Raw genomic sequence first — 26,060 nt, forward strand, 5'->3', positions numbered from 1 at the left:
GAAATAAGTCAATCAGAGAAAGACAATTATCATTGGATCTCACTGATATGAGGAATTTGAGAAACAAGACAGAAAATCACAGGGGAAGGGAGGGGAAAATGAAAGAAGACGAAACCGGAGGGGGAGACAAACCGTAAGAGACTCTTCATCTCAGGAAACAAACTGAGGGTTGCTGGAGTGGAGGGGGGTGGGAGGGATGGGGTGGCTGGGTGATGGGACATTGGGGAGGGTAAGTACTATGGTGAGCGCTGTGAATTGTGTAAGACTGACGAATCACAGACATGTACCCTGAAACAATACATTATGTTAATAAAATAAATAAATAAATAAATAAAACCACAGGGCCAAATAGTTATAATTAAATATTGTAAAATAATATAAAAGTTAATAGACCATAAGATAATTTATCTGGAAAGTTAATTCTAGGACATAATGTGTAAGTTTGACAGATATTAAGACCCCTATACTTTAGCCTACATACCCTTTACTCAAAGTACCCCACAGGAAAAATTCCTTTGTTTAAGAAATACTTCTAATAAGCTTAGACACATAGTCCAAAACAGGTAACAAAGCTCACATTATGAGTAAAGATGTTTAAGGTAGGCTCAATGAGGGAATGAAGCAATTTGTGAAAAGCAGATTGAAGGTGGAAAAAAAGTGGACACCTAATGTGAAGATCAGCCTTAAACTTCAAACCATCTATAATGATTATTATTCCACAAAACTCCCATCCCCCGTAGGTTACCAATCTTATCAATTACAAAATTCTCTTGCACTCTTCTTCACCTTTCAGTACCTTCCAACTTAAGGCCCCCTCATCTCTCTATTGGTGACAAAGCTGCCTCATGACACGACTCCATTCACACTATATACTAAGGATTGTGCTTCAGGAGGGACCCTTCACAGTGATTAGAGGAATAATGGTACCCCCTAAACAAGCACAATGGTGGTCTTGCCCCGGACTATATTTTGGATGCTCTAAAAAGGTCTTCCTGCACCTCTGTGCTATACTCTCCAACCCATCCTCCCATAGTCACTTAATTTTCTCAACAAGAAATGGAATCATGCTACTGTCCTAAAAGTCATCTGTGGGGGCGCCTAGATGGCTCAGTCAGTTAAGCACCAGACTCTTGGTTTCAACCCAGGTCATGATCTCATGGGTGGTGAGATCGAGCTCTGAGTCAGGCTCCGCGCTCAGCAGGTAGTCTTCTTGAAGATTCTCTCCGTCTGCCCCTCTCTCTCTCAAATAAATAAATAAAACCTTAAAAAAAAGTCACCTGCAGTTCTCCATTTACCTACAGAACCATCTAGAATCTGTTGCACACAACCCACCTTCGATTTACTTTTCCTACCTCTGCTCCCGATATACCGTATAGCCCCCCCAACACACCACACACACACACTCTTCCTGTTTCTACCATACCAAAAAGGTCACTATTCCAAGTATGTATGTTGTTTAGCATATCTATACCTTTGTTCCTTCCACCTGTTCTCTGCCTGGACTGGGCCAGCACTCAAGAAACTCCAAGTTTTCTGAACTCCTAAAAAATACTGTTGACACTACAGGTGGTTATCCTTACACCTGCATTTGCACTGCATTTCCTGTGTAAGTCTTGAGAGCACACACTATAAATTCCACCTGTTTACCAAAGTGCTCCTACCAAAGTGTCTTACCCCATTTTAGGCTCTCACATGTGGCTTCGCATTCCCCTAACAATGCCAAAGCGGTACTTAATAAATCGATTACTTTTAAAAGGTCCAACCTATACAAATAACTTAAAAGAATCCACCCTGTTAGAGAAATCGATTTTTCTTCTATATTTTACTTATTTGTCTTATTTCTCTATCTCCTCTAAGAAAATATAAGTTCCATAAGGAAGGAAGTTTTGTCTGTTTTTTATTTTTTCCTCAAAACATAGAACAGTATTCCAAGACATAGAATAATGCCTGGCCTGTAGTAGGCACTCAAAATATTTGTTCAATAAATGAACACATAAAAAATTTTAATTACTAAGCTTTAATGTATCATTTCCTTTTGAGCATGCTTAAGAGATACGGAAGAAATATGTCCCTTTTATTATTCCTAAAAACAATTACACAGACAAGAGAGTAAAAATAAATTTTAAAAATGTATGACCGAAATCACAGGCTTAACACGTTTGTTAAATTTACCCTCTCAAAAATTTTAAAAAGAACTGATGCCTCAAAAAAAATAATAATAATTAAAAAAAAATCTATTGACTATATATCATCTTTTCTTGGTTTACGCTGTTAACAGAATGTTTAAAAACCACTAAACTGATTAGTCAATAAAAGGATGAAAGAGGAGCGCCTGGGTGGCTCAGTCAGTTGGGGGTTTGACTCTTGGTTTGGCTCAGGTCATGATCTCATGGATCATGAGATCCAGCCCCAAGTCAGGCTCCTGCAGGGAGCCTGCATAAGATTCTCTCCCTCTGCCCCTCCCCCCACTCGTGTGCATTCTCTCTCTAAAATAAATAAATCTTTTTTAAAGAAAAAAAGGATGACACGTGAAACTTGAAGTTAAGAAGTCTATCACTGGGGGTGCCTGGGTGGCTCAGTCATTGAGCGTCTGCCTTTGGCTCGGGTCATGATCCCAGGGTCCTGGGATCGAGCCCCCCATTGGGCTCCCTGCTCGGCGGGAAGCCTGCTTCTCCCTCTCCCACTCCCCCTGCTTGTGTTTCCTCTCTAGCTGTCTCTCTCTCTGTCAAATAAATAAATAAAATCTTTAAAAAAAAAAAAAAAAAAGAAGTCTATCACTGTATCATAAAGAATACTGGTAAGTTCCATAAAATACATTTACACATTCACTCAGCAAGTATTCACTGAACCCTTACCACGTGCCAGCTACTGCTCTAGGTCCTAGGGCTACAGCAGTGCACAAGAACATATATTCCTGCCCTCCAAGGAGCATTCTAGTGAATTCTAGAAGCAGCCTCACTGAAAATAGGTACTATTTGTCATAAGTTACTAAAAACAAATCTTAAGATAACTTGAAAAACAGTAAACTAGTACCATTTACTACTGTGGAGACAAAAAAAAAAGCCTTAAAACTCAAGATTCCAAAAATAATCTTAGTCCTCCAGTAAAATAAAAGGAGAAGATCTTTTAGAATGAATCTTAATGGTAAAAGGTAATCTGAAAACACCCGAAGTTTAAATATAGTCAAATACTATAGTGAATAAACATAAGCCCTTGCCAAAAAGACTTACCAATGTAATATAATTATCAACAATAAAGAAACCCTACCTACTCTAAATAGTAAGAAACAAATTCTTATTTCACGGTAGGAAAGGTAACATTCCCTAGCAACAAAGTGAAACAACAGCTAGGTAAACTTTAAACAAAGAGTTGGTGATCCAGCCAGGTCTGTATGTGTCAGAATACACACAACTTCCTGTTTGCAGGCCTACACACTCCAACTGGGCAGGCTGGAAGAATAAAGGCCATTATAACTTACCAGAGCTGTGAAGAAAAATGACAAAAGGGATAAAATTAAAGATTTAAGTAACACTACAATAAAAGAGGAGATCCTTCTTAGTTGAGAGACATTCCCCACAAAAGCACCATGGATAAAAATCTTAACCTTACAAATCTACTAGGAGGTAGGTTATAAACAATCAACACCCAAATTGTAGATAGAACAATATACACATTCTGACCACCAAGCATCATTTAGTGTTTTCATTTGAATATGTAAGAATACCCTGAAAGTCCTAGAACAAATGAAGAAACGTTAGAGTCTTAAAACAGTTTAAAATTGTCTAGCATCTTACCTAACCAACCCCATGTCCAACTCCTCTCTTTTGGGGCGAGACAAATAGATAACATTATGACTGACCCAAGTCACAAGCTCAGACAAAGGACAACTCTTATCAACTTAGGTACACACTCAACAAGAATTAAAATAAAAAATCTGGTTATAAAGATGTCCTTGGGGCGCCTGGGTGGCTCAGTTGGTTAAGCGACTGCCTTCGGCTCAGGTCATGATCCTGGAGTCCCGGGATCGAGTCCCGCATCGGGCTCCCTGCTCAGCAGGGAGTCTGCTTCTCCCTCTGACCCTCACCCCTCTCGTTCTCTCTCTGTCATTCTCTCTCTCTCAAAAATAAATTAAAAAAAAAATTAAAAAAAAAAAAAAAGATGTCCTTGACTTTGAAGACATTATGCTAAGTGAAATAAGCCAGCCACAAAATAACAATACCTTATGATTCTACTTATACAAAGTACTTAGAGTACTTAAACTCACGGAGACAAAGGAGAATGGTGGTTACCAGGCACTGAGGGGGAGGGGAAAAACGGGAGTTTTATGGGTACAGTTTTGGTTTGGGAAGGTGAAAAAGTTCTGGAGACATTAAAAGAAAGGAAAGCTATCGACCCATATATCTCATGAACATAGATGCAAAAACATTCAACAAAATGTTAGCAAATTAAACCCAACAACGTATATTAAAACATTATACACCACAGCTAAATGGGATTTATTCCAGGGATGCAAGAACTGACTCAGTATTTTAAAAATATTAATAACATAATCATATCAACAAGCTAAGAAAAACCACATGATCATATCAACAGATACACAGAAAATGCACTTGACAAAATCCAACATCCATTCATGATTAAAAAACAAAACAAAACCTCCCAACAGACTAAGAATAGAAAGGAACTTCCTGAACTTGATTTAAAAAAAAAAAGTGCAAAAAATCCTACAGCTAAAATCATACATAATGGTGAGAACTTCGATGGTTCCTCCTTAAAGATTAAGAAAACAATAAGGATATCCACTCTTACCACTTGTACTCAACATTGTACTACAGATTCTAGCCAGGACAGTTACCAAGAAAGAGAGGTAAGAGGTACTTCAGACTGGAAAGGAAGTAAAAGTATCTCTACTTACAGATGACATGATCTGGTATATAGAAAACTTTAAAGAGTACACTAAAAAACTACTGGAACTAATGAAGGAATTGAGCAAGGTTGCAGGATACAAGATCAATATACAAAAATCAATTGTACTTCTGTAAGCTTGCAATGAACAATCTGAAAATGAAATTAAGAAAACAATTCCAATACGTACCATAATAGCATTAAAAAAGGAATAAATTAACAAAAGTAAAACATACTCTGCAAACCATAAAACATTTTTGAAAGAAATTAAAGATCTAAATAAATGGAAAAACATCCCATGTTCATGAATTGGAACACTTTATATTAAGATGGCAATACTCCTCAAGTTGATCTCTCATAGTCAACCCAATTACCAACAGAATTCCAGCTAACCTCCCATAGAAACTGACAGGCTAAGTCTAAAATTCATACAGAATTGCATGGGACCTAGAATAATCATCTGTCTTTATTATTTTTATTTTTTTAGAACGGACAATCTTAAAAAAAGAACAAAATAAGAGGATTCTCACTTCTTGATTTGAAAACTTACCAAAGAGCAACAGTAATCAGGACAGTCTGGTCCTGGCATTAATAGACATATAGACCAATGAAATAAAATTGAGAGTCCAAAAATAAATTCATGTCTATGATCAACTAATTTTCAACAAAAAAAGTGCCAAGCCCATTCAATGGACAAAGAATAGCCTTTCCAACAAATAGTGCTAGGACAACTGGATAGGCACATACAAAAGAACTGAAGCTAGACCCTTACCTATTCCTATTATTATTATTATTATTATTATATACCCTTGTTTTATAATTAGTGAAATATTATGTATTAATATATATTCATATAATTATAGCATTATTCATAAGCCAAAAGGTGGAAACCCAAATGTCCATTAACTGGTAAAATGGGTAAATAAAATGTGGTATATCTATACAATCGAATATTATTGTCTTAAAAAGGAATGAAGCACTGATAATGCTACAACATAAATGAACCTTTCAATATTATGCTGGGGCACCTGGGTGGCACAGTTGGTTAAGCGTCTGCCTTCAGCTCAGGTCATGATCTCAGGATCCTGGGATCAAGACCAGTGTCAGGCTCCCCGCTCAGTGGAGAGTCTGCTTCTCCCTCTCCTTCTGCCCCTCAACCCCGACTCGTGCTCTCTCTTAAATAAATCTTAAAAAAAACAAACAAACACCATTATGCTAAGTGAAAGAAGCCAGTCACCAAAAGACCATATATTATATGATTTCATTTATGTGTATGTCCAGAATAGGCAAATGTATAGAGACAGAAAACAAATGGATAGTTCCTTAGGGCCAGAAGTTTGGGGCTGGGGAAGGATAAGTGATAAGGGTACAGGATTTCATTTTTCTCATTTTGAGGTGATAAAAATGTTCTAAAATTGTGGTGATAGTTGTACAACTCTGTGAATATACTAAAACCCATGAAACTGTGCAGTTTAAGTGGATTTATTATATGGTATGTAAATTATATCTCAATAAAGCTGTTAAAAGAGGGGCGCCTGGGTGGTTCAGTCGTTAAGCGTCCGCCTTTGGCTCAGGTCATGATCCCAGGGTCCTGGGATTGAGCCTGCATCGGGCTCCCTGCTCGGCGGGAACCCTGCTTCTCCCTCTCCCACTCCCCCTGCTTGTGTTCCCTCTCTCGCTGTCTCTCTGTCAAATAAATAAATAAAATCTTTGGGGGAAAAAAAAAAGCTGTTAAAAGAAAAACCAAAAATCAAATACACTTAGTATACAAGCTTAACAAAGACTCAGTCATACAAAATCCATCCCATAATACTACAAAAGTCTAGGAGGAAAAGGCATGTCCACTGGAGGTTCTGCTATATATCCATGTACTAGTGCAATATGTCATAAATCCTATGGCTTAAACATTTTTAAGATTTTTTTTATTTTTAAGTAATCTCTACACCCAACACGGGGCTCGAACTTACAACCTCAAGATCAAGAGTCTCATGCTCTACTGAATAGCCAGCCAGGCACCCCTAAACTTGCTTTAAAAAAGAAAAAAAAGAGATTTATTTATTTGAGAGAGAGAGTGTGTGTGTGTACACGAGCAAGGAGGGGCAGAGAAAGAGAGACTCAAGCAGATGCCCCACTGAGCGCGGAGCACAACACTGGGCTCAATCCCAGGCCTCTGAGACCATGACCCCAGCTGACATCAAGAGTCGGCCGTTTGACCAACTGAGCCACCCAGGCGCCCCTCAACTTGCTTTTTGATGAAAGGATTATGGTGAACATCACCAAGTATCTATAGGAAATGCAACCTATTAGATATTTAAAAATATGTGTAAGAAAATGTTTCAAACAGTGAGAACAAAACATTGCTCAACTAAAGCTTGTAAGTTAAAACAGCAAAATTGTCTGGCAGTATGAGGGAAAGAGGCAGGGAGTTAATGACTTTTAAAAAGTATTCTTCAAAAACAGTTACTATTAATATAAAAGGAACTTAAATTACACAAGACTGCTTAACCCCCTAAATGTCTTAAAGCTGTGTTTGAGTCATCAGTATTTACATTAACAGTCTATTACTTAAGATATCCTTCAATAAATAACCTAAATGAAATCAAGTACTTTAGAAATAGTTAATTTTAACGTAAAAGGAACACAGACTTCAGAATGAAAAAGGATCTGTTGGAACAAATAATTTATGTTCTCTCAAGTCCAAATATATGATGATGTAGGTACCATAATTTTGATAATAATACATAGCAGGCAGTACATACATTCGGGGCTTAAAGCTAGAGAAGTGTTTTCAAAGACTACAAATGACAGCACATTTTTCAGGGAATAGATTCAGGAATACAACCGAGAAAGTCTCTCCCAAAACACTGCTATAAGGACTTGGAACAATATATTGTAGACTCCTCCATCTCATCTGCTTCTGATTCCTCTAGCTTTGGCAACATTTGGTGAAGTTTTTCTAACTAAAATTATTCACACTAATTTTAAAACTGCATATCAGAGAACAGAAGATTAGTTTCAACACACCAATCAAAATCTAGGAGGAAAAAAAGTCAGCGTGCTAATGGAAAAAAGGTAGTTCAGAGTTCACATAACCTCTATACCCAACCCCTTAGCTTATATTCAGGGATAAAAATAAGCCCACCAATTTTTATTTTCCTTTTGGGAATTCTGATCAACTTTTGCTGGCTTCTTGCATATGCAAAAATAGTAACAATATAAAATTTAAAATTTCAGCAGCTTATTACATAAGTTACACACAGTGCTTCACTTGTAGTAAGTGAAATACACAAAAGCTAATTCAGTTAAAGTAATAATTAAATGAATAAGCTAAATTTCTACATTAAATGTGGCAACAGTCTTATAAGCACGAACCTGTATAGTGTAAGATGATGGCTTAGAACTTACAAAATGCCTACCTATCAGAACAGCTAAAATTAAAAAGACTGACAATACTGTTCATCAGATGTATAAAAAATTTAAGTCTCTTACATTGCTCATGGAAGTACAAATTGGTAAAGCCACTTTGGAAAAAATTTGGCAGTCCCTACTACAGTTAAATGGGCATTACGGACCTAGCATTTCTGCTCCTGGGAATATACCCAACAGAAATAAGTAATTATGTTGCCAAGACTTGTAAAAGAATGTTCATGGTAGCTTTATTCATAATAGACAAAAATTACAAATAACCCATGCCTATCAAAAGAAGGAATAAAAAATTGTGATATCTTCATCCAATGAAATACCACTCAGCAATAACAAACAATTACTGATGCATTAATAACATGGAGAAATCTCTTAGACTCAATGTTGAGCGAACGAAACTAGACACAAGAATGCATACTTTATGATTACATTTACGTAAAGTTCAAGAGTAGACAAAACTAATCTACTGTGATTTAAGTCAAGATGATGATGGACTCTCAATGTTAAAGACAGTAATACCCAGGGGCGCCTGGGTGGCTCAGTCGGTTGAGCGTCTGCCTTCGGCTCAGGTCACGATCCCAGGGTCCTGGGATCGAGCCCGCATGGGGCTCCCCGATCGGCGGGAGGCCTGCTTCTCCCTCTCCCTCGGCCCCTCCCCCGTTCGTGGTCTCTCTCTCTCTTTCTCTGTCAAAAAAAAAAAAAGATAGTAATACCTGGCAGGGGAAATGAGAGAGCCTTCTACAATATGGAGGTGTTCTCTTTCTTGATCTGAATGGCAACGGTTACAGAAGTATAGGCACATAAAAATTCACCGGCTAGGGCGCCTGGGTGGCTCAGTTGGTTAAGCGACTGCCTTCAGCTCAGGTCATGATCCTGGAGTCCCAGGATCGAGTCCCGCATCGGGCTCCCTGCTCGGCAGGGAGTCTGCTTCTCCCTCTGACCTTCCTCCTTCTCATGCTGTCTCTCATTCTCTCTCTCTCAAATAAATAAATAAAATCTTTAAAAAAAAAAAAAAAACAAAAAAGTTCACCGGCTAGACTAAGGTTTATGCGCTTCATTGTACGTAAGTTGTACCACAAAAAAGTAAGTAATAAAATGACCCTAGGAAGAAACTTTTAAAAATACCATTCTTCCTCTAAATACATTTCTTAGAAAAGAACATGAAAAAACCAAATTTTTCTTCATGCATTCACACATTTCCCCCAAGTCTCACATCTCAGACATTGTCAGCCTTAGGAAAAAAAGGTGAAATCAAGTTCAACATCCCTCATGGCCAATGCAGAGATATTCATGCTTTTGGCAAATTGTAGGTAGCGGCACAGATGATCCTTAGAGATAATTCTTACTCCTGATCTCTGGAAGCCATTCGGGGAGCAACTCTTTAAAAAGTAAAAAATAAAAACTACATATAGTTTCCCTTAAAATGCCTTTAGCAATTATGTTATAAACGGAGTCAAAACTCTTTACTCATTAAGCACAGATACCAGTGGGCAGCAAAAAAGTTAGCAGGCATGCACTCCTGTCTGTCTACCTCAACTACTGAAGTAAACATGGAAAATAGACCGTTTACAAAAGAATAGTTCACTGTACGTATGGAAAAGGACCAAACATTATTTTATATAGTGGTTTTAAGAATAAAGACTTTGGAATCAAATTCCCTGGTCTGGATCTCACCCTTGCCATGTCCTTTGAGCCTCATTTCCTCAACTATCAAGCTGAAATACTAATAAGACTGCATAGGGTTAATGTGAATACTGAGTGAGATAGTACTCAGTAATCAGCATACCTAGAATTCAGTAAAGATTCAAGAACTGTTATCTTAAAAGATAATCTATACTTCCTCATGGAAGAATACATCATCTATGAGATGCTTTTGCCAAAAAGTCAAACCTGAGTCTGATCAAGTCCTTAGCTTTAACTAACATTCATAGGACAAAGGAACATGTAAAACTATACAAATGGAATAAAAATCAGCAGATCCGGACTGAGGAAACTCTGTTAAGACCAACAACCAGTTTCTTCAACAAATAAATGGCCAAGAAAAAGAGATGGAGGGAAGCCTAAAAAGAGTTTAAACACTTTAAAGGCCACCAATCACAATGTGGAACTCATTTGGTTCGATCTTGACTCAAACAGTTAAAAATTTAAAAATGTAAATATCTGAGTCAACTGGAAAGTTGATCCCTTATATTACTTAAGGAATTATTTATGTATGATATTACTGTAATGTCCAAAAGACCCCTTATCTTTAAAGAGATATATACTGAAATATTGACAAATGAAATCATGTATCTGGATATACTTCAAACAACACATAAGGTATGGAATAAGTTGGGGTATAGATGAAATGAGACTGAGTTGATAACTGTAAATACATGAGGATGCATTATACTATTATCCACTTTTACATGTGTTAAAAATTCTTCATAATGAAGTTTTTTAAAAAATAGGGAATGATACAAAACTGCAACCAACTCCATACAGAATTAAGATTCTATCTAGAAGAGTTAAGTAACAGCTCTCACCACTGCTTAGTGTTCAGTATGTCCCAAGTATTAAGTTTTACATAATTTAATTCTAAATTAAGTTTTGACCTTCCTAAACCGATTCCTGAAACTGAAATTACTTTTACATGATAATTTTTTATCAGCATTTTTGTAATAATTCCTATTATCATAGGAGTAATCTACTTTGAAAGCATGGGATTCATAAAAATCAGCTTACTAAAACTTGTAAGATCAAAGCAAATATCCCCTGACAGTTAATGAATAAATACAATATGGTATAATCATGTAGCAGATACCAAAGTAACAAAAATAATGATCACTACATGCAAAAACATGGGCACATTTCATAGATACTTTAAAGAAATAAACCAAACACAAACTCTCATGGCATGTTTTCATTCATGTGAAGTTCAGAAATTGGAAAACCAGTCTGTGGTACAAGAGTTCAGTACAGCAGTTACCTTTTGGGGTAGATATTAACTGGGGGTGGATATTAACTGGGGGGTATTTATTAACTGGAAGGGATATAACATGGTGGGGGGTGAGGTTCTTTATCTTCATCTGGGTAGTGGTAATATGGGTGTGTGTGTGTGTGTGTGTGTGTGTACATGTAAAATTTCAGCAAGTTATACACTTAAGATTTGGGTACTTTCCTGTATATAAATTATACCTCAGGGAAAAAAAAGTCAAAAAAAGAAAATATATATTTATCTGACCTACACCCTCAACAACCAAATCAGCATTAGAAAGGGAAAAGTATAAAATACTTAAGAGTATACACATACATTCTGCAGGGGAAAGTCATCCTCTCTCCCACCATTTTACCTACTCTGTCTCTCATTACAGATTTTCATCTCCTTGTATAACTCCCTACTTTTACAAATGAAATGATTTTTTTTTTAAATACTGACATAACAGACCTAACAGTTCTCACATAAATTTTTATGATTATTTCATTTATAGCTTTTTGAGAATGACTTTTACAAGTAATAAATATTCTACTTACAAATTATTAAGTTCACCAACAATACTTGAATTTCTGTGGTATTCCTCATATATGGCATTCATAGTGAATGTCATAAGTGATATGCTTTTAAGTTCAAAATGTTTCCTACATGATGAATTCAAGAATTAGCAATTTTAGTGACCCTTCTCATATAAACTATAGTAAATGATCAATTCCAACACACGAGGGAATTTTATTCTAGAAAAATGTTTAGTTCACCTCAAGTTTACAAAAGAAAACTAACTTCTTTCCTCCTATACTTTGAAAACCTATTTTCAAAATACAAGTGGCCACTCAAAAAAAACAGAACACCACCTGTGTAAGAAGCTATTTACTTCACAAGAATATGAGACCTAAAAATCAGAATTTCCCCTATAATTTGGAAATGTTTGGTAAATACCTCAGAATATTCTTAGTTTTAAATACTGAAGTTTTCATTTTTGTCCAACAGAAACGAGCCCACATTTAACCTTGTATTATTACTTTACTAACTACTCAAAATGAAAACAGTCATCTATTTCTAAATCATGAAGTAAAATATTTATATTTAGCTCCTTTAGTGAACTGCACCCTTACATAAATTGACTCAGATCAATAAAGAGGACATACAAAGTCAGTATAAGCCACTACTCATCTCCTACCTTCTTCAGCTAGCATTCCACATTTGCAGACAGATATGGTTAATGAAATAAATTCAAAACTACCCCATTGTGACTTCTTCTTGTTTACTTTCATTGTCCTAGGAAAAGCATGACCCACCACTAAATCAGTGTAAGTAGAGGCATGCTATCCCAAAAATCAGACGTTTAATGTCATTTTTTAATTAACAGAGTAAGATTACTTATACCAGAAATTCTGTATTAGTAATGATATTTCAGCTTAGAGGCCATTAACTAGGTATATAACCTCACTCAGGCCCTCATAACCTTCCGGTGGCTTCAGTGTCTCCCCCAGGAAAAAGGAAATTGTATTACTTCAGAGACTGCAAATATATGACACATGCGTGGGCTGCTACTCCCCCTCTGAACAACCACTACTAACTGATCAGAGATGGATTCAGAAATGGCACCTGAGGTGAAATTGATCTGTTACTGCTAGGCAAGTGATCTACACTTCCTTTCCCTTTGAACATTCTGTCTGTGACCCACATGCACTGAACAGCTCAGACACACATATATACAATATACATAAGCTAACTTTAACTTAGGGTTAGAACCTCAATTATCATATTTAAATGTACATTCTTTTTTAAAAAGAATATGTCACTATTTATTCATTTCTCTATTTCAGATGTAAAAGCGAGAAATAATCAAGTCTAAATGGATGAAATACTGTATCTTTCTCAATTTGCTAAACATGCAAAATAGTGTTGTTTAATATGAACTACATTCTTGATACTGAGGCATACCTGACCATGCCTGAGGAGATCCCTATGAAAAGAATTTACTGAAAAGCTTCCCGGAAAATCAACTAGGAATGTTTACCTTGTTACTTACCTTAAGGCAGATGCACACCCAGTTTACAGACTGATACAGAACTCGTAAAGGTGAGCACCCTGACATGTGTTTAGGCAATTACATAATTCTGTCAAAGTGTTATTTCTAGCATCTTCATGTAGTTTCTGAATGTCAAACGCCCCCTGTAAAGAAAGTTCTTCCTCCTAAGTGCTCCACTCCAAATTTCCAATTCCTCCTTCTTCGTCCCTATCAAATTCTCACTCCCTCAACGCAACTTTCAACTGTTAGAAAAACATTCTGATTCAAGTGAAATTATTTTTTGCTTTTTTTCAGGGGAGAAAGCCAAAATCAGGGAGGAAGAGGGAAATAACAATTATGTGGCACCATTAAAAAGTGAAAATCTGTGGAGAAAGGGAGATTCATTGGTCAAAACAGAAAGTAAGTGCTTACTATGGGCCAATTAATGTGTTCAGTGAGAAAGATATGGTAATTAAGATAAGACCCACTCCTGGCAGAGATTAAACTGGCCAGGAAAAATAACTAAAGCAGTATCAATGAAACAAATTATTTGTGCCATGAGAGTTGGATATAACATAGTCTTAAAAATCAGAGAAGGCCTCAGGGCACCTGGCTGGCTCAGTCACAGAGCGTGTGACTCTTGATCTCAGGGTTGTGAGTTCAAGCCCCAATATTGGGCATAGAGCCTACTTAAAAAAAAAAAAAAAATCAGGGAAGGCCTGCTATGCAAAGATTAGCCAAGGATACAGCAACATATGAGAAATAACATGAAACACTTGAGGAACTGCAAAAACTATAGTACACCTGACACAGAGAAGCAAGATATGAAGCTCAGACATCAACTGAAGGCCTTGGAAGCCACTCTAGGGAACTGGACTTTATTTCAAAATGCAAGAGAGACTGAAGCTGACTTATTTGAAGACCATAGGTGCACTTTTACAAAAGTCTCTATCAGCCTACTTCATGCATTGTTGGAAAGGCGATCAAGAAGGGGGAGGTGTGAAGAAATAACGGGAGAAATGAACAGTACATCAGAGACTTTAGAGTATACTTAAGACATCGCGGGTTAGAGCTACAATGTCTCTAACATAGATGCTCAGTCATATGCATCATTATGTACTATATGCAAAAAGCAATTATGGAGAGGAGGAAGAATCAAGAACTCAAACAAACTAGATTAATGTCTTATCTGAGAAGTCTGAGCAAGAACTGGATTTTTGTAAAATTAAAGACACAGCTCTCACTGTTTTTTGTCTATTATTTTTAAACAAGGTTGGTTGGTTGGTTGTTTTTAACTGGGTTCAATTTAAAAGACACTATTCACCTTGTTATACATATATCTAAGCATGAAGTCCAGTAGAAATGATTTCCCTTTACGAAAAGCTCCTGCCACGGATACCACTACTATGTTAAGATCTCGTATGTGCTCCTGTAGCAATATCTGCTCCAAAGCTTCTTCATCGAGCTCAAAGTTATGGTCATCTTCATGAGCAAGAACAATCTGTACTGGACATGGTTTCTTCATAACCTCATCAGAGTTTACTAGGTCATCATCTTCATAATTCTCACCTAGAATTAAAACAAGAGAAAGAGGTTACTTGAATTCCTGCATTACAAACTTCTCCTAAAGGATCACAAATAAAACAAAACTTCAAGTGACTTCCCCCTTATTCCAGATCATCTGAAGATAGTTACAAAAAGTGATGTTCAAGCACATATTGGATTTCTCACTCCCACTGTAATTGGACCAAGAATATTGCTAAGATTTCCCACTATATATACAGATAAGCAGCAATACGAGTACAGCCTCTACTATTAAGTCTTAACAGCTACATGTGAACAGTAGCTGTTTCTTGAGCACTGCCTTATTCTATAAACAACTTCTGCTACTATATGCACACAGAAACTGGATCTGTGCAAAAGGGGGCTTGGGGGGTCAATTTTGCCCAATAACTCAGAATCCAATTTTTCCCTGTGGGCATCACCTGGAAATTACTCTAAGTTACAAAGGTTAAAACAGGAATTGTAAACATTGTTCACTGTGAAACTTAAATGGCTAAGCTAAGGTCCTAAGAAGTTTCTAAAACTGGCACTTATGGTAAAGCTAACGAGCCCCTAATTTAGTAAAAGTAACCTAATAGTACACTTCCCTTATTAAAGCAAAGAACAGGATTAATATTTTAGTGGAAAACACAAGAAGAGTCAGTGAGGTGCAGAGTTATATAGTTACACTGGCCTCCGGGCTCTTTTTCAAAGACCACAGCCACCACTTCAAAAATCACATAACTCCCCCAAAACAGCTATATAAACTCTTCCTTTGTTTACCCAACACACTAAATTGAAGGTAACCTTTGCCCAAGAACTTTACTCAATAGTAATGAATAACTATAAAACATGAAACAGCAGAGACAAGTTTCTAAAGTGTAGGCTTCTGTTCTTTTAAAAACAAAACAGGGGCGCCTGGGTGGCTCAGTTGGTTAAGCGACTGCCTTCGGCTCAGGTCGTGGTCCCGGGGTCCTGGGATCGAGTCCCGCATCGGGCTCCCTGCTCTGCGGGGAGCCTGCTTCTCCTTCTCCCTCTCCCACTCCCCCTGCTTGTGTTCCCTCTCTCGCTGTGTCTCTCTCTGTGAAATAAATAAATAAAATCTTTAAAAAACAAAAACAAAAACAAAAACACCTAAAAGCTAGTTTCAGAGTCTATATCCCTTGTCTGGCTTTCTTCCCTATCAACTGCCTGATTCCATGTAGTAACAACTTACTCCTGGGGACCTTATTTATTATCCTTTCCCACATCAACATTTTTAAAAGACTCTCCCCTTGAACCTGTCTACTAAATTCCCCTTCCCAATCTATGGAGACATACCATATCCATCGTGTCCCTTCTCTCCCAGGAGACAGTCTACTGAGGAGTGGCCCATTGTTAGCCAACACTGCAAGAATACCTTATCCAACTAACCACTATTCTTAAAGATTATCTATCTACATTAATGGACTTTTTTTCTCCTTACATAAAGAAATATCTAGCTTATTTGATTTGCAAAAGCTAAGAGCCTTTACTTCCACATCACAAGGCACCTTTAACTGTACACAGCAAAAACAGCAACACTACTTCAAAATGTGCTGCAAACAATGACAATATAAAGAGCAAGCAATTTCAAAGGAGAATCTTTGAAAATAAAAGCAATCAATATTTAATTAAAGAGGATATTATCACTTTCAGTTTCAATGGTACACAAATATAGAGTGGTACCTAACTGGTCTCCCTTTTTGCCCCCTCCTCTAATCCAATCTAAATTCCACAAAGTAGCAACTAAATAATATAGGTAAATATGAGTGTGATTAAATTACTCTCCTTAAAGTCACTGTTATGGAGGATTAACAACTAAAATCCTACACATGTCTTATAAAATCCTGTACTCATTGCCAAATCTCTCTGCCTCATTTGGTGCTACTCTCGCCTCGGTAAACTACAAACAGACAAGCTAGCCTTTTTTCAGATCCTTATGTTATTAAAGCTCTTTCTAGACTCGTATTTCATTCATGATATTCCTTTGTCTGGAATATTCTTTTCCACGTCATTGCCCTAATCAGTTCATGCTTATTCCTTAGGTCTCAGTTTAAACATCATTTCCTCAGGAATATCTTTGCTGAGACTCCTAACCCAAGTTTAGTCCTCCTACACTCCCCCAATCTGAATCCACCCATCATTTGAATATTTATGTAAGTACTTATTTATTATATGTCTCCCCCTCTAGACTATCAATCCTCTGTTTAAAACCCTCAATTAGGGGCGCCTGGGTGGCTCAGTCGTTAAGCATCTGCCTCCGGCTCGGGTCATGATCCCAGGGTCCTGGGATCAAGTTCCACATCGGGCTCCCTGCTCGGCAGGAAGCCTGCTTCTCCCTCTCCCACTCCCCCTGCTTGTGTTCCTGCTCTCACTCTCTCTCTCTCTGTCAAATAAATAAATAAAATCTTTAAAAAAAATAAAATAAAATAAAACCCTCAATTAGCAAACAGAGAGAAAAAACAAAACAAACTCTAAGTTCTTTACCATGACCTCCACAGTCCTGTGTGTTCTGGCTCCTACAGTCTAGTCCTCTAGCTGTTTCCCTGAGCAGGCCAAACCTATTTCCCACCTTAGAATCTTTGTCCTGTTTTCCCCTGTCTGGAATGCTCTGTCCCTAGAAATTCAGGTGGCTTAATTCTCCATCATCTAGATCTCAGCTGAAATATTCTCTCTTAAGTGTGGCCTTCCTTGACCACTCAGTCTAAATTACAGACCCCCCACATCACTTGAACAAAACAGGTTTTTTTCCCCACAGTCCTTTTCAGTATCTAAAATAATGCTTTATTTGTTTACATGTCTACCTTGTATCTCTCCCTCCACAGAATGTGTGTACCACAAAAATAAGGATCCCACTGCCTTCCACCCAGGTCATGATCTCAGGGTCCTGGAATTGAGTCCCACATTGGGCTCCCCGCTCTGCGGGGAGCCTGCTTCTCCCTCTGCCTGCCACTCCCCCTGCTTGTGCGCTCCCTGTCTCTGACAAATAAATAAAATCTTTAAAATAAAATAAAATAAAATAAGGACCCCAATCACCCAGTTGACCACTCTTGTCTCCCAGCACCCAGAACAGTGCTTGGCACCTAGCAGGTGCTTAATAAATATTTCTTGATTGGATGAAATTTACACATTTTACTCAGGAGTTTTATACCTGCCCCTATGTATTTCATGAGCAAATTTGACAATCACATAATTAGTTTGGGAAAATACTTCCAGCAACTCAAGAGTAGTATGTGTATATATATATATATATATATATATATATATATATATATATATATTTTAAAGTATGAGGTTCTACCAAGTAATACACTAATTAAAAAGAATCCAAAATGAATAAAGTATGCTAAAATATCACAATGACCAAATCTGGATTGCTGATTTTGTTAAAATCAACAGTCTTGTTCCTACTGTAAAGAAAGCATTAGTTTCTGAAAAATAAAACAGACAGGGGGCGCCGGGGTGGCTCAGTTGGTTAAGTGTCTGCCTTTGGCTCAGGTCATGATCCCAGGCGGGCTTCCTGCTCAGCTGGCAGTCTGCTTCTCCCTCTGCCTGCCACTCCCCCTGCTTGTGCTCCCTCCCTCTCTCTCTCTCTCTCTCTCAAATTAATAAAATCTTTAAAAAAATAATAATAATAGGGGTGCTTGGGTGGCTTGGTCGTTAAGCATCTGCCTTCAGCTCAGGTCATGATCCCAGAGTCCTGGGATCGAGCCCCACATCGGACTCTCTGCTCCATGGGAAGCCTGCTTCTCCCTCTCCCCCTGCTTGCGTTCCCTCTCTCGCTGTGTCTCTGTCAAATGAATAAATAAAATCTTAAAAATAATAATAATTAATAAATAAATAAAACAAACCACTTGGCAGGAAATTTTTATTAGCTTGAAATTTCACCTAGATTAGTTGACTACAGTTATCACTTAGCCAGTTTTCTTTGATTAGCATGGATAAAGATAGGTACACCTCAGATATATAGGCAGCAGATGTCTACATAGTCACCATTTCTAGTCTACAGACTTCTAAAGTGCAGCAAACATGTTTCAAAGGTATAATGGAGCACAATGACATGGTTCACTAAGTTTACTCCCCCATCATGATTGCTCTACCAAATTTGTAGTAACTACAGATAAAGTACTTCATTCATCAAATACTGATATAAGCAACTGAATAATTATAATGTACATTTCATTAGACTACTTGTAAACATTAACATACAGTGATTACCTAGATTGGAAATCTTTTTAAATTTAGCATTACTCTGAGATTTTAAACTGAAGTTAAATGCTTGCAGAGAATAGTGATTTTAATTCTATTTCCATTTCTCAGTGTCAAAAAATGACTGAAAGTGACTTCAGACCTCCAATAAATTTTCCTGATTCACTGTTCCAAGTCAGTTCTTCCCCCACTCCAACTCCCAAATGGATCTTTCAAGGTCAAAGCTGAAAGATACCTACCTAGATAAGATCAACTGTTCCTCAAATATTTCCCCATGCCTTAACGCTAAGTATACTTAACCTATTTGTCACAAGGCCTACAAAAAGACATTTGTCTTAGTAAAAAAGATCAGTAGTTGCCACTGGTTGAGGGGGAAGGACACATGACCAGGTGGAGCACGAGGATTTTTAGGGCAGTTAAACTATTCTCTCTTAAGGTAGACATATGGTATTACACATTTGTCAAAACGCACAGAATATGCAACCCCGTAAGTGAGGCCTAATGTAATCCGTGGGCTTTGAGTAATAATGAGGTGTCAATGAAGATTGTAACAACTGTACCACTTTGGTCTGGAGCAGGGAGGCTGTTGATGTGTGGGGACTGGGGTACATGTGTACTCTGTATTTTCCACTCAATTTTGTGATGAACCTAAAATTCCTCTAAAAAAGGAAATCTACAAAAAAAGACACTTGTCTTTTTTATTGCTCTTTAAACATACTTTATTTTAAATCTGCCAAATTCATACATTCAGCATATATTCCAATGGCAAAATTTACACTTCAGGACTGACCTAGATCTGTCTGCCAGCTTCCAGCATAATTATAAGCTGAGGCAATAAAAAGATGCTACAAATCTGCATTACAATAAAATGTTACTAATGTTAGATTATTTCAACCCCAAACTTGTAGAAGAGAACCAAGTAAAGAGTAATTCACTTTTCAAAAGCAATGAAAGTATATTTTAAGTTATTATTCACATTCCAACTAAAAATGTAAAACAATCTGTATGGAAAGTAGCCTGGATTCAGTCTACTCAGTGTATTTACAAAAATTAGCAGTTTGACAAAAGCAGTATTTTTGTGTCTGGTACTTGGCCCTCAACATTTATAGTGTATAACCAAATGAAAACAGTATCTAAGTATTCAGAAGTTTATTCTAGCACATATTTTTAAAAGCCTTTAAGAGGTTATACCATAGCAAACCTATTTGTAGGAATTTTATAAGAAAATAAAGATGCTAACAAAGATGAACAAGTTTGTTGAGCAGTGTTTTTTATGGTAGTGAAAACTAATATTGAGTGTGGAACTCTGCTGGAAAGGGACTCAATAGTTCTTTTAACCACATGGACATATTACACGGCTTAAAAACACATCCACACATTTAAGATATTAGGGATATTTAAGACATCAGTATAAAATAAGTGGGGAAAAGGCAGATCACAAACTATTACAACTCATCCCCGATTCTGTTTTGCTTTGTTTTTAAAAACATAGGTACACTTAACAGAAAAAAACAAAAAATAACACTTGGGACTTCCTCTTCCAGTCATTAGAGTAACTGCTGGCCATTTGCCACAAACTGTAAAACTAGGCAAAATATATGAGGCATCGCTTTTCAAGGATGGACAACAGTCATAGGAGAATAATCCTTGATAGAAGGAAACTCAAAAGGTGAGCCCCATGATCACCACCCGCCACCTCTCACTTATCTCCCCACCGCCTAGAAACAATTTCCTAAACACAGCATGGAGAACCAAAGCACAGATCTGAGTTTAGGGCTGCTAAAGCAGTTGGAACCTGCTACACAGGACAGAGAGAAAAAGAAGCTGTGCAGAGGTGCAGCCCAGAAGCTTCACAGGTGCAGAGGAATACAACACTATGCAAAGCTTACCAGAAAGCTGCTACTAAAGGGTTGAAAGAGGAACAGACACCAGAAATGTTAACAGTATCGGGATACTTTGGCATTCTGGCCCAGCTGTAGTGGAAAGATCTTATGAACATCTCAGACACCACAAAGGCATAATAATCTGATGGGGAGGCTGGCTATGGAAGAATAGACAAAATAAAATGGCCATTATGTTGATAATCATTGAATCTGGGAGATGTATATACACAGGTTCCGTTATGTCCTTCACTTCCCTACATATTTGAAAATTTCCATAATAGAAAGTTTCTTTTTTTTTTTTAAGATTTTATTTATTTATTTGAGAGAGAATGAGAGAGAGAGAGAGAGCATGAGAGGGGGGAGGGTCAGAGGGAGAAGCAGACTCCCCACTGAGCAGGGAGCCCGATGTGGGACTCCATCCTGGGATTCCAGGATCATGACCTGAGCCGAAGGCAATTGCTTAACCAACTGAGCCACCCAGGCGCCCTGAAAGTTTCTTTTAAAAAGTAGTAAGGCTAGGGGTGCCTGGGTGGCTCAGTTGGTTAAGCGTCCAACTCTTGACTTTGGCTCAGGTCATGATCTCAGGGTCATGAGATTGAGGCCTGTATAGGCTCCAAGTTCAGCGAGGAGTCTGCTTGAGATTCTCTCTCTCCCTCTCTCCCTCTGCCCCTCCCCCCATTTGTGAGCACTCTCTCTCTCTCAAGTAAATAAATCTTTAAAAAAAAAAATAGTAGTGGGGCACCTGGGTGGCTCAGTCGTTAAGCATCTGCCTTCGGCTCAGGTCATGATCCCAGGGTCCTGGGATCGAGCCCCGCATCGGGCTCCCTGCTCCGCGGGAAGCCTGCTTCTCCCTCTCCCACTCCCCCTGCTTGTGTTCCCTCTCTTGCTGTGTCTCTCTCTGTCAAATAAATAAATAAAATCTTTAAAAAAAAAAAAAAAAAAACAGTAGTGAGGCTAATAAAGGTTTTATTAGGAGATGAAACAGCTCCAAATACAAAAGACAGAGATACTGGTTAGTGCTATTAGAAGTAAAAGAAAAGTCTCAAAGATTCTATAACACAGCTTTCTCAACCTTTCTTTCTACTTTCACAGTCCTTTAGTGATTGGGAGAGACAAAGGAGTGGCATGGAGGATTAAAAAAAAAAGTTTTCAAAATACACAATGTCAAGCAATTGTAAAATTCTATGTCTATTCTACCATTCCCCTCAACCTACCTCCCCATAAAAACAGTTCATCTGAACACATCAATCCTTGCCTCCGAAAATCTGAAAGCAAAAACCCTAAGAAACTCATTATCCGTTGGCTAACTAAAAAGTAGGTACTCTTTACTAGGCAAAACTGAAAAAAAATGAGGTTTAAAATCAAACCCATTAAAACAAAAGACAATTTTAGGACTAGATGGCTACACTGGTGAATTCTACCAAACACTTAAGGAAGGGAAAAAAAGAAAAAACAAAAAAACAAACAAACAAAAAAACATTTAAAGAAGAAATTATACCAATTCTACAAATACTCTTACAGAAAAAAAGAAAAGGAACATTTCCCAACTCATTTTATGAAGCCAGTATTATCCTAATACCAAAACTAGACGAAAACATTGTAAGAAAAAACTACCAATAGCCCTCACAAACAGACATAAAAATCCTTAATCAAAATCCAGTATTCGGATAAAAAATTCTTACAACTGTTCGGTAAGAACAATTCCATTTTTTTTAAAAGACTATTTGAGAGAGCGGGGGGTGGGGGGGGAGAGGGACAAGCAAACTCTGAGAAAGCACCCTGACACAGGGCCTGGATCCCAGGACCCTAGGATCATGACCTGAGCCAAAGTCAGATGCTTAACGGGCTGAGCCATCCAGGTGCCCCCTAGAACAATTCCATCTTAAAATGGGCAAAAGATTTTAATAAACACTTCAAAGAAGATATATGAATGGTCATTAAGCACATGAAAATATACTCAACACCATTAGATGTTAGAGAAATAAAAATTAATACCACAATCAGATACCACTACACACTCTAATAGCTAAAATTTACAAGACTGACAAAATAGGTGGTGGGGAGCAACTGGCTTGCACATATATTTGTTAAGAGTACAAAATGATACAACCACTTTGAAAAACTTTTTGGTATAGATAAATTATAATTTACCTTATAAAAAGTTAAACATATTTTAAATAATCTCCGCCCAACGTGGGGCTTGAACTAACTACCCTAAGATCTAGAGTCACATGATCTACCGACTGAGCCTGACAGGACCCCCAGTTAAACATATATTTACCATACAACCTGCAATCACACACCCAGGTACTTAAAAGAGAAATTAAAACATATGACAACAAGGGCACCTGGGTGGCTCAGTCGTTGGGCGTCTGCCTTCGGTTCAGGTCATGATCCCAGGGTACTGGGATCCAGTCCCACATCAGGCTCCCTGCTCAGCGTGAAGCCTTCTTCTCCCTCTCCCACTTCCCCCTGCTTGTGTTCCTGCTCTCGCGCTCTCTCTGTCAAATAAATAAATCTTAAAAAAAAATGACAACAAAAGACTTGAAAATGAATATTCATAGCAGTTTTATTCATAATGGACATAAATTGGAAAAAACCCAAATGTCCATTTACTGGAAAATGCATAAATTGTGTTAAATCCATACAATGAACTATTACTTGGACATGAAATGAATTACTGAAATACACACTAACACAGATAAATCTAAAAAGCTATATACTAAGTGAGAGGAGCCACACACAAAATGCTATAGTGTCCGAGTCCACGTATATGAAATTTTAGAAGAAGTAAAACTACAGTAACAGAAAGCAGATCATTGGCTCCCAGGAGCTGAAGGTAGGGGAAGAGAATTGACTACTGCTACAAACTCAAATGTGTATGTGTCCCCAAATTCATATATTGAAGCCCTAATCCCCAGTGTGATGGTATTTGGAGGTGGGGCCTGCGGGGTGATAATATAAGGTCATGGGGATAGAGCCCTCATGAATTAGTAAGGGACTTCAGAGAGATGATCTCTTTCTCCGCCCCGTGAGGACACAGCAAGATAGCCATCTGCAAACTAGAAAGAGGACTGAAATCAAATCTGCTGTCACCTTCCCAGTCTCCATAACTGAAAAATATACATCTGTTTAAGCCATCCAGTCTATGGTAATTTGTTATAGCAGCCCAAGCCAAGACAATTATAAAGGGATATAAGAAGCTTTTTGAGATGATGGAAATATTCTGTATTATGGTTCTGGTGGTGGTGGTGGCTATAAAACTCATCAAATTCATCAAAACTTATCAAATTGTACTCAAAAATCAGTGAATTTTATGTAAGTTATTTCAGTAAGGCAGATTTTGAAAAAAATCAATGCAGCCTATTCCCCTTAGCACTTTTTTTTTTTTTAAAGATTTTATTCATTCATGAGAGAGCCCGAGTCGGGGGAGGGGCAGGGGAGAGGGAGAGGCAACCCTGAGAACATGACCTGAGCCCAAGGCAGATGCTTAACTGACTGAGCCACCCAGGTGCCACCCCCCACCTCTTAGCACTTCCATTTAATAAATGAGAGAATAAAGCAATACAACCAATTTATTAGTCATTTTGCAGAACAAAATTATTCTAATTAGTATCGTCTACTTCAAGGAGTACTGCCCATGAAGGTTATACTCCAATGTGATGAAAAACTAGAGCTGTCCATCAATTCTGACACTGCTCAAATTCAATTTAAAATGTTTTCCCTTGACCTGAATACAGGAACTGGAAAATACAATTTTGAGTGTCTCCAATGGTGACAAAGTACTCCTTTGTGAATGAATTCTTGTGAATTCACTATCTCATCATGCCAAAATATTTTGCTTAGAAAATAAAAAGTATTAGGAAGTTACTAATACTTATTTTCAACTCAAAATAGCTTTTTATATTGAGGAGCAAGGGCTTTTTTTACTTATTATTCCTATAAATTCCCTATCTGTTTAAGCATCAACAGATTATGCATATGCTTCCTATAATACATATGTCAAGACACATGAGGACATTCAAGTTCTAGGATATACGCTTAAAAATTAGTCTCAATACTTAAAATTATATCTAATATATCACTCACTGGGGCTTTAGAGATTAGGCAGATAAATTCACTAATTGTACAGAAAAGGAAAACAAAGGACTAGACTTCTGTTTGCAGGGAGAACTGGGCTAGGTGTTCTTATTAATTTCGTGTTTTTCCTCTACAGCAGTGCTTCTCAAACTTTTAAAATACATATGAATCATCTGGGGATCTTGTAAAAATGCATATTCTGATTCAATAAATCTGGAGGGAAGCCTGAAACTGCACATTTCTAACTCCAAAATGATTCCAACACTGTTAGTCTCAGAACCTAATGGAGAACCAAGGATCACCATATTTTACAGGTGTTTAGTACGTAAACTAATTTTATTTTGTAGTTTCTTCTGATGTAAAGTTTTTACAGAAGGAAAAAAGTTTTCAAGCTAAACTATAATCCTGTATTCTTCCTAAGAGACTGCTAATACTCTGATATAACTAACCACTCCAGCCTAGCCACTGAGGATTCTGGAAAAAGTGAAAAAAGGCAGTGAACATAGACATCCCTACTTATATAAAAATATAAGTGTAGAAAATGTTTTAATATGTTGACATGATATATAGATGGAGTTGAAAATTATTGGTCTATTGGTCTGCAGTCATCATCGGCCACCTGAGTGAGCTTTCTAACAGTGCTGGGCTTCCCTCCCTCCTCCCCCCAGACAGATGCAGCCCAGAAGAATACTGACAGACACAAACCTGGACTTCCATAATATGGTTTTTTTGAAAAAGAGAAGCAGAATCAGGGACTTCAAGAAAATTTTTAACTATTTGCTCCTATAAAACAGTGTTATTAAGAACTCATAAGGTTAGGGGCGCCTGGGTGGCTCAGTTCGTTAAGCGACTGCCTTCGGCTCAGGTCACGATCCTGGAGTCCCGGGATCGAGTCCCGCATCGGGCTCCCTGCTCAGCGGGGAGTCTGCTTCTCCCTCTGACCTTCCTCCTTCTCATGCTCTCTGTCTCTCATTCTCTCTCTCTCAAATAAATAAATAAAATCTTTAAA

The 26,060-nt window shown here is 37.6% G+C and overlaps 1 protein-coding gene across 4 annotated transcripts in view; it reads right to left on the reverse strand.

Moving 5' to 3' along the window:
* Nucleotides 1-26,060, reverse strand: part of ATL2 (atlastin GTPase 2) — a 68,487-nt gene that overhangs the window by 18,961 nt on the left and 23,466 nt on the right. For all 4 annotated transcript variants that reach the window (XM_021697322.1, XM_021697321.1, XM_044918494.1 and 1 more), the window contains exon 2: nucleotides 14,641-14,885. In XM_021697322.1, coding sequence (XP_021552997.1) covers nucleotides 14,641-14,841 — 201 coding nt within the window. In that variant the 5' untranslated portion in view covers nucleotides 14,842-14,885. The remainder of the gene's footprint in view (nucleotides 1-14,640; nucleotides 14,886-26,060) is intronic.

Source organism: Neomonachus schauinslandi, chromosome 10 (genome assembly GCF_002201575.2).
Source record: "Neomonachus schauinslandi chromosome 10, ASM220157v2, whole genome shotgun sequence".
NCBI classification, from domain to species: domain Eukaryota; kingdom Metazoa; phylum Chordata; class Mammalia; order Carnivora; family Phocidae; genus Neomonachus; species Neomonachus schauinslandi.